The following is an 18,189-nucleotide window of genomic DNA, read 5'->3' as shown; positions in this document are numbered from 1 at the left end:
GCAGTGGAATCTGTAGCCGCCCTCCCTCTTTTCTCTTCACATGAGCAGCTGGTCCTTGTGCTGTCGGAGAAATCTGTCTTTCTCCACCTGACCCCTCCATGCGTCTCTTTTCTCCTCTCCTCCCTTCATTCTGCCTCCCCTCCCCCCTTCCTCCCCTCTGTCCATCCATCCTCCTTGGTCCTCTGTTATTGGTTGGGCCCAAAGACACAGGAGTGAGGTGTGTAAACAAGATGAACGTAGGCCTGATTTGGGGTCTGGACCACCGTTTGAAAAGGCCTAATGCTCAAGAACAGACCTGAGCCAGACCCAGTGTCATTTTAATGTCCCTTTTTTTTCTATTTATTTTTGGGCTTTCTGTATTTTTCATCTGTCCCAATTTAGTCGCTATGCCAATTCCCCTCCTGGTCGTTGCGCGCATTTCCCCACTGTCGGCCTGGGGAGGGTGTAGAACTACCACATGCCTCCTCCGATACATGTGGAGTCGCCAGCCGCTTCTTTTCACCTGACTGCGAGGAGTTTCACTGGGGGAACGTAACACATGCGGAGGTTCACGCTATTTCCCCCAGATTCCCTCCCTGCTGAACAGGCCGACCGTAGGAGTCGCAGTTTACAACGACCAGGATGCGGTGTATATTTTCCCTCACAGAGTTGCACTTCCGCGTTCGGTTTGCGCAATCTGGTTGGCCACTGAAGTTTTTTTCAGCGCCAAATCGTGTTACTCCTAACAAACTGGTTAAGCTTGGCGACTCTTTCGAAGTCGCTCCCTTTCGAAGTTGGTTAAGGTTAGGGTTAGTTGGTTAAGGTTAGGGTTAGTTGGTTAAGGTTAGGGTAACAGCCTGCTGGCGCGATTGTTAGGAGTAACGCGATTGGCGCTGAAAAAAACGTCGGTGGCCAATCGGATTGCGCAAACCGAACGCGGAAGTGCAACTCCGTTAGGGAAAATATACACGCGACCAGGACACATACCCCACCGGCTTCCCACCCTCTAACACTGCCAATTGTGTAAGTAGGGACGACTGACTAAGCCGAAGGTACCGCTGACAGCTGGATTCGATCCCAGAGTCTCTGCGGTAGTAGGCGAGTGCTTAGTCCGCTGCGCTACCCAGCCACTCCTTAATGTCCCTTTTTTTTATCAGGATTCATTTTCAATCTGGGTTGATGCCAAACGAACTGTCCTCACTGTAGCCATAATCTCAATGGCGGCTAAAGTCCTTCTCGTCATGAAATACAATTCCATCAAAGTTTGAGTAAATAAGTGTTGCTTATTACATATAGTTATTCCTTTTTATTTTTTAATGACACGTCATGAGTTAAAGGAACACGCCAACTTTTTGGGAAATTAGCTTATTTGCCATCTACCCTGGAGTTAGACAAGCAGATGCATACCATTTTCTTCTCTGTGCATGCATTAGGCTTAGGGAACAGCCGCACCGTTAGCCTAGCTTAGCGTCATTCACTGGAAGTAGGTGTGCCAGTGTAGCCTAGTTCCCAACAGTCACGAAATACACTCCAAATACAACTCCAAACGTTCCTGTATACATGTTGTGACCTGTGTATTTACCACGTGGAGAAATAAAAAAATATCAAAAAACAGGGATTTTGAGGTGGTTCGGCAAAAAGAAATATCTGCTTAGAAAACGGAAATGTCTTATTTTTTTTATTTCTCCACGTGGTAAATACACGGGTCACAACATGTATACAGGAACGTTTGGAGTTGTATTTGGAGTGTATTTCGTGACTGTTGGGAACTAGGCTACACTGGCACACCTACTTCCAGTGAATGACGCTAAGCTAGGCTAACTGTGCGGCTGTTCCCTAAGCCTAATGCATGCACAGAGAAGAAAATGGTATGTATCTGCTTGTCTAACTCCAGGGTAGATGGCAAATAAGCGAATTAGCCATCCATCCTTTCTTCTCGCTTTCCCTTCTCTCTCTTTCTCCCTTTTCTCTCTTCTCTCTCGTCCCTTTTGGGGATGAAACCATGTCGTTCCTCTCCTCCAGTCTTGGCAGGGAGTAGGATTACTGTTCGTAGACAAACAACCCCTCACATCCATCACGGTGACAGTAGCTCGCTACCCAAGGCCCCACAGGAGTGGACACCGTCTGCTGATCTGTTGCTAGGCTGCCCCTCCGTCCTCCTGACACTTCATCTAAACTGTGCTCGGAGCCGATGTAGCTAACTGTGCATCCCAACACGAGCCCCGGGAATGTGTGCTGCGAGTACAGGAGCTGGTTTTGGACGCCCTACCAGCCATGTGCGGAGTGCTCCACTTCCATTCGTTGTCTTGGGGGCCCATCCAGCTGAAGAGAAGTCGAGGTGTGTGTGTGTGTGTGTACGTACTCGCACTTTATTTGTGAGTAAGTTGGGCTTTCTCTTAACACAGATAAAGTGTACCTCCCCAGGCCTTGACTCACCCTTTCTCTCCTTCTCTGAATTGATTAAAACTGAATATTTAATCATTTGCAAGAGGCAATGCCAAGGTAATCTAGCTTCCCGGTTGTGGCTCAAAGGGGGGAGGAGGGGAGGCAGGGGTGATGGTGTGGATAGAGGGAGGAGGAGGGGGAGCGGAGGCAGGGGTTATGGGGTGGATAGAGGGGAGGCAGGGGTGATGGGGTGGATAGAGGGGAGGCAGGGGTGATGGGGTGGATAGAGGGGGGCCTGACCTGGACTACAGTCCTCTGGTTCGCGGCTCCACTTTACATTTTGGCCAAACTGATATTGCAGCTGCTTAGCATGATAATCCCAGTCATGTTGTTTGGATGTTTTAGTAAATGTTTTGAGAAACTTCCACTGTTTTTAGGTTTATTACGCTTGTTGTGAAGGATCAGATTAAACCGAATATATATATTTATTTATGGATATATATTTAATAGTATTTGTATATCACTTACATTTAGTCATTTAGCTGACGCTTTTATCCAAAGCGACTTACAAGTTCTGTGCGACAAGACAGCAAGAAGGGTATAACTCTATCAGCTGAGTAACAATGTTCATCAAAGTGTTGCGTGTTACAGTGTAGGTTAGTTTATTAGGACAAGTGCATGACAGTAAGGTTAGTCGGGGTTAGATTTTTTTTTTTTTTTTTTTTTATCATTTCAGATAATGGTTGAAGAAGTGAGTCTTTAGTCGACGGCGAAAGATTGGACGGGATTCGGCTGTCCTAACTGGGATGGGTAGTTCATTCCACCATTGTGGGGCAAGGACTGAGAATAGGCGGCTTCTCTTTGATGACCCTCCGGGAGCTTGGATAGGAGTAGATCTGAGGCGGCCAGAAGATGCAGAGCGTAGGGGTCTTGAGGGTGTGTAGTTAGAGACCATTGACCGGAGGTAGGCGGGAGCGGTTCCCTTTGCCGCACGGTATGCTAGGTCGAGGGCCTTGAAGCGGATACGTGCAGCAATGGGGAGCCAGTGCAGGTCCCTAAGAAGTGGGGTGACATGGGCCGACTTCGGTAGGTTTGAGATCAGGCGGGCCGCTGCATTTTGAATGAGTTGAAGAGGCTTGGTGGCAGTGGCCGGGAGGCCAGCTAGCAGTGCGTTGCAGTAGTCGAGGCGGGAGATGACTGTTGATTGGACGAGGAGTTGGGTGGCTTCTTTTGTCAGGAAGGGGCGTATCCTTCTGACGTTGCTCAGGAGGAATCTGCAGGTTCTGGTTGTCGCTGCGATGTGAGCAGAGAAGTTCAACTGGTCGTCGAGGACAACACCAAGGTTCTTGGCGGTCGGCGATGCGGTCACAGCTGCATTCTCGACTGTGATGGAGAGGTCGGTCAGGGGGGAGGATTTGGCCGGCAGGTGGAGCAATTCTGTTTTGCTTAGGTTCAGTTTGAGGTGGTTGGTCGTCATCCAGGCGGAGATGTCGGACAGACAGGCCGAGATCCGCTCAGAGACGTGGATATCTGAGGGAGGGAAGGAGAGGAAGAGTTGAGTATCATCGGCATAACAATGATATGAGAAGCCATGAGACGTGATAATGTTACCCAGTGATTTAGTGTAGAGGGAGAAGAGAAGGGGTCCTAGGACCGAGCCCTGGGGGACACCCGTCCGGAGGGGGCGGGTGGCCGACAGAGTCCCTCTCCATGACACTTGGTAGGAGCGGTCATTGAGGTATGATGTCAGCCATGTCAGCGCAGATCCAGCCACTCCCATTCCTGCGAGGGCCGCGAGGAGGATCTGATGGTTGACTGTGTCGAAGGCTGCAGATAGATCTAGGAGAATCAGGACAGAAGAGAGGCCTTTCGCTTTTGCTAAGTGAAGTGCCTCTGTGACCGCAATGAGGGCCGTTTCTGTGGAGTGGCCAGTCCGGAAGCCAGACTGATTGGGGTCTAGGAGGTCATTCTGTAAGAGATAAGCAGTAAGTTGGTTGGATACAGCACGTTCAAGTGTTTTAGAAAGGAAGGAGAGAAGAGAGACAGGGCGATAGTTGGCTATGATGGTGGGGTTCAGGGTTGGTTTTTTTATGAGGGGCGTGACTCTGGCTTGTTTTAGGGAGGTGGGGACCACTTATATCATTTGATATCCCTTGTATATTCCTTGTACATATACACTGAATATCCCTTTAGTCTACTAACAGCCCATAATAGTTTCATTCTCTCATTGGACAAGAACTTGGCGCCTTGGTTCAAGTTCAATCGTGCCGACGAACATGTCGTTACTAGCCCGGTTCCGCGTAGGAATACGTCTGGCGAAATACGAATGGTACTATTTGTTCACAGCGCATATATATATGGCGCAAGTAAAGTAGAACTTTCTTTTAGTCCCTTAGCCCTTAGTTCTTTACCCTCCAACCTAGTGGCAAGACGTTAAGCCTCACCCACGATACACGTGTGGTGCAGTATGGTCAACTTGGCCTCAGAATGGCATTGAGACATCGTGTGGATTAATAGTTGAATTGTCATAGTTTGGCACTATACCGTCGAGTGGGACGTATTTCTATTAAGTTAATAATAGTCTATTATGTATGGTGCATCGTTCGGTTAGAGTTATACAGTGAGTAGTACCCCCATCGTTTCCTCGCGTTATCTAGAGTCTTAACCAGGCTGGGCAGACCACGTGTGGTGCTTTCATCCGAGGAGTTCTGGGCTAGGACGAGTGGACCTGCACATTGGATTACCTTACCCGGACGACGGCGAGCCCTACACGGCTTGGATTATCTACTTGCTTTGGGTGCTTTGATTTATGCCATGGATAACAGCCAACACTGGTGAGTGTTGGAACTACCCCCCGAGAGGAGTCCAGGTGAGACGGCGCTCTACCCCGAGTGAGGTCGCCTCACGTCTCTTCGTTGTGGACCGGCAGCTACCGTCTACAAGAGGGCCCAACTGTATTCATCTGTGGACCAAGGTTCTGTGGGCACCGTGTTCAGCACTCTGAATTCTCCCAAGAAATCGTTGGCCAGATGGGATATCGCCGGCGGCTCTCCTAACCCCCCCCCCCCCCTACTGACTTACAACCAGCAGGACCCCCCTTTAGTATATCCAGCTATAATCATTAAGTACCATCGCTATAGTTCCCTAAAGAACCAGGTTGTATACTTGCTTCCTGCGTAACCAGAGATTGGACATGTTGATTTGCCTATGAATACTCATTTGCCTTACAAGTGCATTCAAATCATAAATGTCATTAAGTGAACGTTGTATATACCCTTTGCTATATATTAAATATTCGACTTATACATTTGTGTGGACTTGGTTTCATGGTGGGAAAGTGTTCATCATATCTATATCATGTACTGTGTGGCCAGTAGTTAAAGTACATAAAGCGGTAGTGGTTTAATGATACCATACTTATCAATACAGTCAGGGAATTGTACCCCTCAGTTACAACGCTGAAGGCTATAAAATGCCTTCAGAGATGCTGGTCTGTATCGGGTTACTGTCCCGCCTGTGACCTCTGCCCTTTAGGAGGACCTCTCATTAGGTCATTAAAGCACCATGAATGACCATGTAGCTCCACGCGTCCATTAAACCTATTGATTGAAATCTCCTGTTGGCAGTAAATGTAATCCATACTTGGTACATGTAAACCATACTAGTACACAAACCGCTGCGCCACAAGAAGCCATCCCGTGAGTGTGTACAGTATGTGACTTGATGAGTCCCTCGGGATCAAACGGCTATGAGTCACTCCCCTCATGGAGACACGATGATGGAGAAGGGGCTACCCCCCCCCCCCCCCCCCTCTGTGATTGAATGGTCCTTTCAATTTTGTGTTCTGCAGAAATGTATATGGATGTAGGCTCATTTCATGTACTTTTTTGTCTGCTTTCTCTTTCACTCGCGGTATTGTTCTCCATCAAGGGCGACTGCAAAGTTCTTCAGGCTTGTATTTAATTAATTTTTTTCAATTTTGCTATTTGCTTGTTTTTCCTGTTGAAATTTTCCCTGAACGTTGTATAGATCTCAAGTTATTTGGCTGCGTTTGCAATCTCGCTTCCTTACTAATCTGATGGAAGTAGCCCTATTATGATAATGACCCAATGCTTCGATTGTACATCTCTGACTTTGATCTGGATAACAAATGGCCCAATTGTTGTTAACTGCCCAGTGGTTGTGGGGGCAGCGTCCGTGTGCTGGTGTGCCGTCTTCAAGGTCCTTTAGACTCTCTGCATCCGTCATTGTCAATTCATGTCTGCGTTGTAGTCTGCCTCTGAAGAATGGTGAAGCCAAAGAAAGACATGATGGATATTGTGGTTAATTGATGGTGGGGGTCGTCGTATGGTCCCGTAAGACTGTAATGTCCTTTTTTTATATCTGCCGCTCCCTTTTGTGGGCAAAGTAAACGGTTTGCTTGTTTTTTAGTTGACAGCAAAATATTGGTCGGGTTTCAGCTAGGGATGCTCGGATATTGATATCGGCCCCGATATGACTAAAATAGCTAGATCGGGTATCTGAGACACATTTAAATTTTATATATATATATTTTATTTTTATTTTTGTTTAATTTTAATAATTAACAATTCAGTACATTTATATCTGTTAATTTGTTACATTTCGTTTCAATATTTTAGGAAAGTAATGTTTTAAGTGAAGCCGGATGTTGCCTTGCACAAAAGAATGATCCCAGTCTCTTCCACACAGTGAGGCTTACAGTTTATTAATTGAACAATGGGTATCGGGATCGGTACTCGGTATCGATACCCAAAAAGCCCATGTATCGGTATCGGGACTGAAAAAGTCTGATCGGTGCATCCCTAGTTTCAGCTGTCAACTGTGGTGGGAAGTTTGTTCCACCATTGTGGAGCGAGAAAAGCTTCTCTTTGATGACCCTCCCAGAGCTCTGATAGATAGGAGTGGGTGTTGAGGCGGCCAGTACAGCAAGAGCACACCCCACCCCACCCTTTTATTTTTTAATAATTTCAGTGCTTCAAGGCTTGAGGCTCATCACTCAACTGGTCGCATGACTACCTAGATGTTATACTCTATGTAGTTTATTGTGGCACATCATTCTCATTAGTGTTGGGTACTGTTCACAGAAGGTTCGACCGTCTGCGACCCGTCGGTTGTGTGATAGTAAAGGGTTAACCTTCCGTCGTGTGGCAGTGAAAGGGTTAAATGGTCAAAGTAGCTTATGGTATCCTAAGGGTGAATCAATTTCTTGGACAGCTTTGCACGTCTTTGCCGCTTACACTCTCTCTCTCTCTGTGGAGAGAGGGCATGGGAAGTAGAGTGAGAGCTGTGTGGGAACAGGCATGTTAACAAGGTCAACCCTGGGTTGCAGTGATTGAATCGATTAGTGCGGTGCGTCTCGCATAAGAACCTCTCCTACATGGAGGAGTAGATTGAGGGTTCGATGGAGAATTGATTTGACTTCCTCACGTGCTGTATCCATCCATCAGCACCATCCCCCTCTCCACCTTTACACCCTCCCTCCCCCAACATAGCTATTCCCATTACCTTAGATCTTGTCGTCTCCATCCCCTGGCTTTCTCATCCTCTTCGCGTCCTTCCACTTCCACCGGTTCTCATCTTTCTCTCAGGGTATTGGATTCTTATTATATATTACTATTGTATTATGCACATCATTGCAGGCAAGACCCCCCGCATTTCATTGTATACTTGTATGCCGTGACAAATAAAACTCTTGACTTGATTTGGGTAGCTTCTCCTCTTTTCTTCATCCACCATCACCCTGTGCACTCCTTTCTTTCTATGTTCCCTCTTATCACTCTTCCCTTTCCCCTAAATTCTTCTCTCCCTCTGTATGTATTGTCCTGTCCTTTTCAGCTGCATTATCTCACTTGTCTCTGCGCCTTCACTCTCTTCCTCCCCCTCCATCACTCTCATAAATTCTTGTTGTGAAAACATACCGGTGAGAGCCTAAAATTAAAAGTGTTCTGCTCGTTGCTCAGTTTGCATTTGGGGAAAGTGTATGAAAGCACGTCATTTCCAGTGAGATATTGCTGTATGCGTGTCTATGTCTTTAAAGGCTGCACTGCAGTGTGTTTAAAGTCATGTCGGAAAGCCTTCCAATTTATTTAAGTCAAACCATTTTCTCTTCATGGGTTTCTTTTTTTAATAAACAAACTGGAATAACATCGCTGGCTGAGGAGAAAATGGCAATTTTAGTAAAAAGATATTTTGATCTTTGACATCATATAGATGTAAGTGACCAGGTGAATTAATCTGTGAAATGTGACCTGGTAGAGGGAACAAAGATAAAGTCAGCCCTTCTCTTTCGTTAACATGCTTATATAAACATGCTGCCCAAACATCACACTACTTTTTTTTCTTTCCAGGCTTGCTGCTGGTCCCTCAACATTTCGGCCTTCATCCTCGTCCAAGCCCTCCACCGCTGGACCTGGGAGCACTACAGTCAAGCCCTCCACCGCTGGACCTGGGAGCACTACAGTCAAGCCCTCCACCGCTGGACCTGGGACCACTACAGTCAAGCCCTCCACCGCTGGACCTGGGACCACTACAGTCAAGCCCTCCACCGCTGGACCTGGGACCACTACAGTCAAGCCCTCCACCGCTGGACCTGGGAGCACTACAGTCAAGCCCTCCACCGCTGGACCTGGGAGCACTACAGTCAAGCCCTCCACCGCTGGACCTGGGAGCACTACAGTCAAGCCCTCCACCGCTGGACCTGGGACCACTACAGTCAAGCCCTCCACCGCTGGACCTGGAGCCAGAGTCACCATGGCTCCCTCTGCTGGCAGGACCACAGCAGCACAGGCTTCCAAAAACAATGCAGGTGCTAAGAAAGGTATTAGTGGTGATATTTTGAAAAACACAATATACATAATTAACTCTGATGCAATCATTTAGTCAGTTAAAATGTGTCATGATATAGTAACTATACTTTATGATCTATAAACTTCACTTGACTTTTCACAAACATATTTGGGTAGGTGATTTAATATATAGTTTTCTCTCTCTACTGCAGATATCAGCAGACCAGCCTCTGCCACAGCAATTAAGAAACCCACCGCAACAACATTGATGGCTACCAAAAAAACAGAACCCTCGAAACTTGCTGCCACCTCGAGACCTGACCCAGCTTCCAAACGCCCTCCGCCCACCAAGGCAGCAGAACCCAAGACCTCCAAACCTAAAGCACAAGAATCCCCCAAACATCTACCTGCGAAGAAAGTGGCACCCCCCGCCACACGGCCTTACGTTACGAACAGACCGGCCCTGGGCAGAACCCTGCCTGGCTCACCAGCCAACAAACCTGTCGGCAGCAGCACCTCTCATGCAGCTAAACACCCCAAACCCACGCAGTCCGTCATGCCATCCAGTCCGTTCACTGCCATCAAGAAGAAACTAGGTCAAACGTCTAAGACCGCAAGAGCAGAAGCGGTTGCAGCTGTAGCAGCAGCCGTCACCATTGCTGAGCCAGCTGAAGTGCCAGCAGCACAGACGGAAGCTGAGGCAGCTGTTCCGGAGATGCCACCTGCAGTCGCGGCAGTCCCAGAGGATGTCCCTACGGTATCTTTGGCCAAGGACACCCCAGCAGAGACGGTCCCTCTGGCAGCCCTGGATGCTGCCCTGGATGCTGTTGCTGTCCCCTCTCCACCACAAAGTCCCGTCTCTCCAGCGTCTCCATCCCAGGACCTGGCTGTACGTCCTGCTCCTTTGCCGGTAACTCGAGAACAGAGTGCTGTCCCGGTAGAGGCTGTCGTCCAAACGGGGGCATCCGCTCCGCAACGAGAACCGGAGAGGGATGAAGAGCCGGTTCATCTAATGCCGGACCAAACCGCCTCAACATCTACAGCCCCACCACTGGTGGCGGCAATCTTGCCTCCCTTGGCCACCTCCTCCAATCTCAATGAAGAAGATGAGGATGAAGAGGAGCGGGAGGGCAGCCAGCAGGTGTCCGTGTCGGACATGAGCGGGACTACTCAGCCTACCGAAGAGTCTCGTCCCGGGTCGGCTGGGCCCGCGGGGGCATCTGCCTGGCGGGCCGGCGGCGCCCTGCTCTCTGAGCTGGACTCTGAGGAGGTGAGCCAGCAGGGGGCGTCGGAGCTCAGTGCTCCGGGAGTGTTGGAGGGAACGGAGAGCATGGACGATCTGGGAGACGGAAGTCTGAAGGGAGCCATCGACATGGAGGGAGCCTCTGCAGGTTCACCTGACTTCGAGAGGGTTCCTGATATACCGGCCAATGATTTCGAGGAGGACGAAGATGACTATGAGGATCGGGTGTGTGACATGGACGTTGGCTCGGAACGGGCAGAGGATCCACAGAGGGCCAGGCACGATAACGAGGTGGTGGAAGAGGAGGAGGATGAAGATGTGGAGATGGCTAGTGAGGGGGTGACTGAGAGTGGGCTGGAGAGCTATGGGAATGCGGATGAGGATGACTTTGCAGAGGATGAGAGGTTGGATAATCTCAACCGTGGTGCTAACCAGCTTCCTCCCCCTCTTCTGCGGCCCTCTGACCCGGCTGCTCAATGGGACCAACCCAACCCCTTCATTGAACCCCGGGCACAGCCCCAGCAGCACCTCCACCATCAATCCCAGCCCTTCCAGCCAGCTGTGGCAGCCCCAGGTAGCCCCTCCACAAACCCCTGGCAAGCGGACTCCGAAACACCAACTCCAGCCCAAATTCAGACCCTGTCCCCGGCTTTTCTTCCCGTCCCAGGCGTGTCCCACTCGAGCACCATCAGCAGTGAAACGAGTGTGCCCGGGGAGCTTCCCGGGGACTATAACCGAGCGAGGAAGCTCTACTCTGAGGTTGTCCAGGCTAATGTTCTCTCTCTCCAACCTGACCCAGAGGACCAAGACCTGGGAATCCACCTGGAGCAAGGGGACAGAGAGGTAGACGAGGAGGCAGAAACCCTGCCTGCTGATGAGGTCCTGGGTGGCCCTGCTACTGCCCCCACCTCCAATGCCTCATCTTCCTCGACCACGGAAGATGAGGCCAGCGACACGGAGGGAGAAGCCCAGCTTGAGGATCCCATGGGTGGGAGAAGCTCAGACCATGTGGCCTTTGACATCCAGCCCCCAACCCTGTGCTCCTTGTCTGCCTTGGAGGAAGGGGAGGAGGCTGGGCCAGAGGAGGGGCGTCAAGGTGCCAGGGAAGAGTCCTCCCCACCATCTGCGGCCTCCTATGGCTTTGACACCATGACCACAGCCTCCAACTCCCAGTCCACGGGTGACTACTGTACCAAGAGCCCCGGCTTCTTCTCCCTGGAGGGGTTCCCCGACGAGGCCGAGGAGGCCAACGAGTCTTTTCTCTCCTTCACTCGGAGTCCCCCATCCCAGCCGGGACCCGACCCGGCGGAGCTGCACTACATGCAGTGTGGGCGGCAGGCGGCCCGGCCGGTCGTAGACGGAGGGCAAGGGGACGGCTCCGAAGGAGCATCGGACCCCCCTCTTTCCCTGACCTCCCAGCAGCGTCCAGAGGATGATCATCCCACTGACGCCCAGCCTGCCTACTACTCAGCTATCTGTGAAAAGACTGAGAACTCTCTGGCAGGTAACGTATAGTCCGCCCCCGCCCCCCCCCCCCCCCCCCCAACTCATCTCCCCATACATCAAGTAACGCCCCTCTTTAACCCTCCCGACATCCCCCTCTCTAGCACCCCCTCTAAAAACAAACAAAAACCTTTTGCTGTTGTTGTTCTTGTCATCGTTTGTCTTTAAGGCTCTGGGGGTCGATGTAATCCAAGTTGAACACAAAAAGGAGCACAAATAAAGTTTTATGTTTGTCTAAGCTTCAAATAAAGATAATGATTTTTAACATGAAGTGCTCTCTTCCTGGACAGTTTTATTGACATGGGTGTGTGAAATGTGTGGCTAATTAAGGTCTCTCTACACAAGACAAACAATCTTTTCACCGGCAATCTTAGACACAGACTCTCAGCCATGTTAGGCTACACATCTCTACTTCTATGTGACACACTTGCCATACATTGGCCGTTACGGTCACTCTCATACTCATTCATATGACAGACAATGTTGGAAGTTTTCCCATTCAGACGTGTGACATGAGGAGAAGCTTCTGGAAGACTGAACCCCCCCCCCCCCCCAGCATGGTATGAGCCCTTATACCAAAACTCCCATGGAACTCACAAGTCCAGAACCACACACTACTAGAAAGATGCCACATCCGTGAGTGGTATCCGGGACTCCCGTCATCCATGACCCCCTCCTCCGGCACATGAAGCAACCAGGAGGTCTTTGACGTCGCATCATTCCAGAACAACCCTGTTGCTCCACTGCTGTGTTTTTCTTTTTCCTCCTCTGGTTCACCGTGGGTGCCTCCATCTTCTCTCTTCACTGCCTTTTTTTTTTTTTTTTTTTGCATGTGCACTGCACCCCCGCTGTCAAATGTCTGAGGCCTTATGCATGTTGCTGTTGGTTTTCTCTGTTCAAGGTCAGTTGAGTAGCTTGGCTCTAGGTATTTACAGATGGTACTTTTTAAAGTGACTATGTGTAATTCTGCTATTAACCCTTTCACTGCGACAATACAGAAGGTTAACCCTTTCACTACCACACTACAGGCTGTTACCCTTAGTTAGTAAAGGGTTAAACTCCTGTAGTGAAAGGGTTAAAATTCGGGTGTGCGCTCGGAACAAGTTATGACCACCGACGCCGCTTCTATAGCCTCAAATGGTCTGGTGCGACCAGCTTGGTCAGGCCTTCTCGCGATACCAGATGTGAAAGGTGATAGTTTCTTACCTCAAAGAGAGCAGGGGTGTTTTCTGCAACAATGGGAAAACGAAAACACCACCACATAGACCACCAACAAACCAAGAATTATCTCTGCAGGCAAAAAAGAAAAGATGCAACAGAGTAGAGAAGCTTAACTCATTCAGAGCCACGCCCTATTGACCATATTAGGGCTAGCGTGCCAACACTGAAGTCAATGGGAAAACGGGGAAATTTGCGAACGCTTAAACTATATCTTAAAATTATGAAAACTGATTTTTTTTTTCATTGGTACATTACCGTTTTGAATAAGAGTATAGTTTTGGAGATGTCTAGTAATTTCACCGAAATTCTGCGATAATAGCCTGCTGCCCTTTAGTGGAATACACAAAACACGTTGTCATTTTTTGGCTGATTTATGAATCGTTTTCAAATTAACGCTAGATTATCGATAGTATATGTGTACTTATGCACGCTAGAGAAGCGGGCTGAAAAATCTATTATATATTACTTGGTCAGCGCTAACGTTACGCACACACACACGCTGCGATGGCGGAGAAAAAAAACATCTGATTAACCCAAGACTGGTAACCTAGAGCCCTTACCTCACATCAGATGTTCTGCAAAAAGATTAATCCAATTCCTGATCACCATTCCAAATATTGATCGCGTTTATTGATCAAACGCTATATCTCAAACACATAATCCATGCTGCTCTGAGTGTCGAAGGGAAACACCGGGACCGCAGTTTTTTTTCTGATGCACAGTCTCACCCAATCCAATCCAATGATGTGCAATACCATCCGGGAGACGATAGGCAGAGGTATTTGCCCTTTTCGAGCTCATACCCATTCCCAATGATAACGTCGGGCTGGATGGATGAAAAATGAATGGATATTGCTAATAAAAGAAATAACGATTAAAACCCCAGTTTTCTCTGGTTTTCGCGGGTCTTGGCGCTTAACGTTTCGCGAGTTAACCCGACTAATCTCGTGGTTGGCACTGAATGGGTTAAGGTAAATGTTTAGAACGGGGGTTCTCAAACTTTTTTATACCACAACCCCATTTTATTTAGGATTTTTCTAATTTCAACGTGGAATTAGGGAATATCAAAATAAAAGCGCACGTTGTTGAACTTGATCGTGCATATTTATTAGATAATGTAATTACAGCACTATGTAATGTGTATGGACATGTTTATAAAACGAGGCATATTTAGCCAAAATATGTTGCCAGAACATAAAAAATATTAATAATAAATGCGCGACCCCACTTATCGCCTACCCACTTTGGGTTGCGACCCGTAGTTTGCGAACCACTGGTTTAGAAGATGCAGACAGTAGACATAACGCTCACGGGACAGCAGACACCACAATTACACATGATCACTTTAACATGGTAGCTTTGAACTTTTATCTACTTCCATTAAAGTTAGTCAATCCTCACACTATTTGTTTGCTGTAAATGTCAAGTTAGTGACTTTGATGTCGAGGTCAGAATGTTGTCTTAGCCGTAGATTTATCCAGTCTAAAGCCAAGCTATGAATCCAGTTGTGTGCGATGCTGTGCATGGTTGCATGTATCTCACTAGTCGACTAACTATAGCCACCGCTCCCAAATGAAGACTGGTTATTGCTCACAATAAGCTTTTCTTTCGTTGTTGTTCACCTCATTCTGAAGTTGGTAGTAATGTGTATACGTATACAGGTATTTGGCCGCTTTTCTTTTAGAACATTTTATATTTGGTTCTTATTTGAAGGGGTTTCATGCAATACGAATGTTGTGGATGCAAAGTCACTGCTTTAAGTCTCCTGCCTAAATCCCCCTCTTCCACACAACACACGAGTGTCCGTCACAATTTTATACTGTTCACCTTTTATTATAATAATACATTTTATTTATAGTGTTTTTCAAGAACCCATGTTTTAAATACTACCTCCACCAATCTAAATACTACACAGGTTGTCCTCATCTGTGTTGCGCTGCTTGTATATCGTATGGTTTAATTTATTCTTCCCAAGATCTAATATTATCTGGTGAGAATCACACATCCAGTGGAATAAACAAACGTTATTTCTAGCACGCCTCCCATCCTGCAGATCTGTAGTTTGCCTTGCACTGAGTTTCTGCTGGACTTGGGTACAGAAACCTAATCTCTATTGACCAGCTTTCAGGCATTAAAGCGTTCAGTCTTGAGACGGATTTCCGTCTATTTGATTATATGTATATAATATTTTATTTTAATTCTTTTTTTTAATATAAAGTTTGCCAATAGGGATGTTTCAGTAGTATTGGCACTGGTAGTAGTCGTAATAGTAATCCAGTCTATTTTTTTTTCTTCTAAAAAAATAAACTAGTTCAACACAGGCAACCACTTTTGCTTAATTTCTTTGATGGCTCAAATGTATGCTCTAGTGTCTAGTCGATTTTGTGTTTTGAGCACAAAGATCATCATAGATCTAGCCTCTTAATTTTGCTCTCAAAGTGCACCAGATTGATGCATTTAACTTTAAAACGTAAAAAAATTAAATAAAAATCTGAAGGGGCATGCCCCCGGACCCCTCTGGAGGGGCAGAGGTTCACCCACCACCAGTCTCACTAATCCTGTGGGAAACACTGGGGATTCAAATTTTTTTACGTTCAGTCAGGAGATATTTTTTTGCTTTAATCCCTGCCAGCTTTGCATGTTATATTATATAAAGCTCTATAACGAACTGCTGCGCATTCTGAGGCTTAAGTCAAAACTCGTCCTACCTAATTATTGCAAGTTCCCATTGTGTTTTCGAATTAGAGTTTTCGATTGTGTTTTCACCCCACCGGCCTCTTGTTGAGGCTCTGAGCTTTCTGTTGATCCCTTCAAAAACACAATGCCAACTTTCACTAATTAAGTTAGGACGAGTTTTGTTGACCCTCAGAATCCATGGTGGTTCATTATAGAGATGTATAAGCTGGTCAATAGAGCTAACGGAAACCCAGTTAAACAAATTACATCTTTTAACAACAATGGCGGGCACCCCTGAAACCAGCGCCAACCATACATACCCCTGAAACCATAACTGAATTAAATCTAAATCAAATCGGGACCTTGTGAATAGTTATCTAATCGGTGCCGATACTCTGCCCTAGTTATCGTTGAAAGGACCAAAGTAATGCGATCCCTCTCCTCCTGCTTTGGGCCACAATGCTGCCACTGTTCTCTTGCTGATGTTTCCCTCTCTCTCTCTCTCTCTCTACGAACTCTACGAGTTCCCACCCACCCACCCCCACCTCTCTTGCTTTTTACCCACACTGCACTGCTGTCTCACTTTATCTGTTCTTGCCCGTCACCTTTTATAACGCCACGCCACCATGATCTTCCTTCTTCCCCACTTCCTCCTCTTGCACACAGGGCTGCCGCTCCCACACCGCCGCGATCACTCCCTCGCACACCCCAGGCCCCACTGTGACATCATCATACACCGCTGTGACGCTCCCACCCCGCCCAGACCGCCTCCCAGCAGGAGCCCGGGGGGCGTGGGGGGCCCGCAGGCGCTCAGCCCCCAGCTCCGCAGGCTGGAGCAGCACCAGAGGCAGCTCCTGGAGCTGCAGCAACGCAGGGAGCAACAGGACCCAGCCGAGGAGGACGAGGAGGGGAATGAGGAAGAGAGGAGGAAATTAAAAGAGAGTGAGGAGAAAAGGGAGCAGGCGGAAGCGAAGAAGAGGAAGGAGCTGGAGAAGCGGAAGAGGGGCCACCTGGAGCTCCAGCTGCAGCAGCAGCAGCAGGAGATGCAGCAGAGGCAGCAGATCATGCAGTGGCAGCAGGAGCTGGAGGAGCAGCAGGGTCCCAAAGGCCAGTCTACTGCGGCGCCGCTATCTCCGTCCTCTGGCCTCTGCACCATCTACGAAGCCCTGGAGAACAGCGACGGGGAGGAGGGAGAGGGGCCTCCTAAGGCCGAAGAGCGGGGGAAACCCAGGGAAGAAGATTTGAACAAAGGGGTCGACCGTCGCCTCGAAAGGGTGACGTCTGACGAAGACGAAAACACTTCAACCTCAACCCAGAGCCCTCCTCTTCCGGACTCCCCCCACCAGAGGCCCGCCGACCGCCAACATCCCCACGTCGACAACCCCCCCCAGGATGACCTCCTTTCCCCCTCGCCACGTTCCGCCAAGTCCCCCGACCGACCCCCGCCGCTGGATTTGGAGGACTGGGGTAAGAAAGTGGACATTGTCCAGCAGCTGATCAACCAGACCCTGTTGCTGACCCGAGACGGCTGCTCGTCCCTCCTGCTCCTGCCGGGGGGCGGCGGGGGCACGTTGAGCCCCCTGGAGAGCAGCCTTTGGCCCAGCTTGCTGCCCCCGCTCACCCCTCCCTCCGCCACGGTCACTTCGGTCAGTAGCTTTTCCCCAGAGGCTCCCGGGAGCTCCCCGCAGGGCGAGTGGACGGTGGTGGAGCTGGAGACGCATCACTGAGGGAGGGACACACACACACACACACATTTAGAAGATAGTCTGTACACACACGGTACCCTTCAGCTGAAGGTCACTATAGGGAGGTGTAGTTTCCCGCGTGGTCCACCCGTATAGGGATCATTTATTATTATCGGCTATTGTAATAATTCTGCCTCATGAACATTGGCAAGCTTTCCATTTTTGCACCAAATGAGTTCCCTTCTATCACTAACATTATTGTTTAAGCGTATTTTTTTGGTTTAAATAAAATTAAGATGTAATTTTACTATTTAATTGCGAATTGTTTCATAGTTTAGCTATAGATTGTGGATGAATACACACGGAAAGGTACACCATGCTGCCAATGTTCATGCTTTTATTTTTTTTAAACAAGACTATTTAGAAACTCGTCCATTGGAAATGCGTTGCAATTTCAAGCGAGGTGGACCGGCCGGAAACAACAGTGACCTAACCACTACACCTCCCTATTTAATGTCGGACGTATAGGAATAGAAGTATGTCCTACATGTAGAAATACAAGCTTAGGGTGGTACAGGGAATTACACATGAACTATATACTATACTAGGACAGGGCGCACGCACACCCACACTCTCACACTAGCTTATGGTGGTTCTGCAGTTTCTTTCCCCAAATACATAAACTTTGGTG

General features: G+C 48.4%; 1 protein-coding gene across 1 annotated transcript in view; it reads left to right on the top strand.

The window, feature by feature from the left end:
- Window positions 1-17,540, top strand: part of prr36a (proline rich 36a) — a gene marked incomplete at its 3' end in the record, with an annotated part of 66,053 nt that extends 48,513 nt beyond the window's left edge. Inside the window, exons 4-6 of the mRNA XM_084318388.1 lie at window positions 8,733-9,202; window positions 9,383-11,917; window positions 16,480-17,540. Of these exons, the coding sequence (XP_084174514.1) occupies window positions 8,733-9,202; window positions 9,383-11,917; window positions 16,480-17,540 (4,066 nt within the window). The remainder of the gene's footprint in view (window positions 1-8,732; window positions 9,203-9,382; window positions 11,918-16,479) is intronic.
- Between the last annotated feature and the right edge of the window lie 649 nt (window positions 17,541-18,189).

The sequence above is a fragment of the Notolepis coatsorum genome (assembly GCF_963971535.1).
Source record: "Notolepis coatsorum genome assembly, chromosome: 7".
NCBI lineage: Eukaryota > Metazoa > Chordata > Actinopteri > Aulopiformes > Paralepididae > Notolepis > Notolepis coatsorum.
The sequence above is the reverse complement of the archived record's forward strand: the minus strand, read 5'-3'. Positions and strand labels throughout refer to the sequence as shown.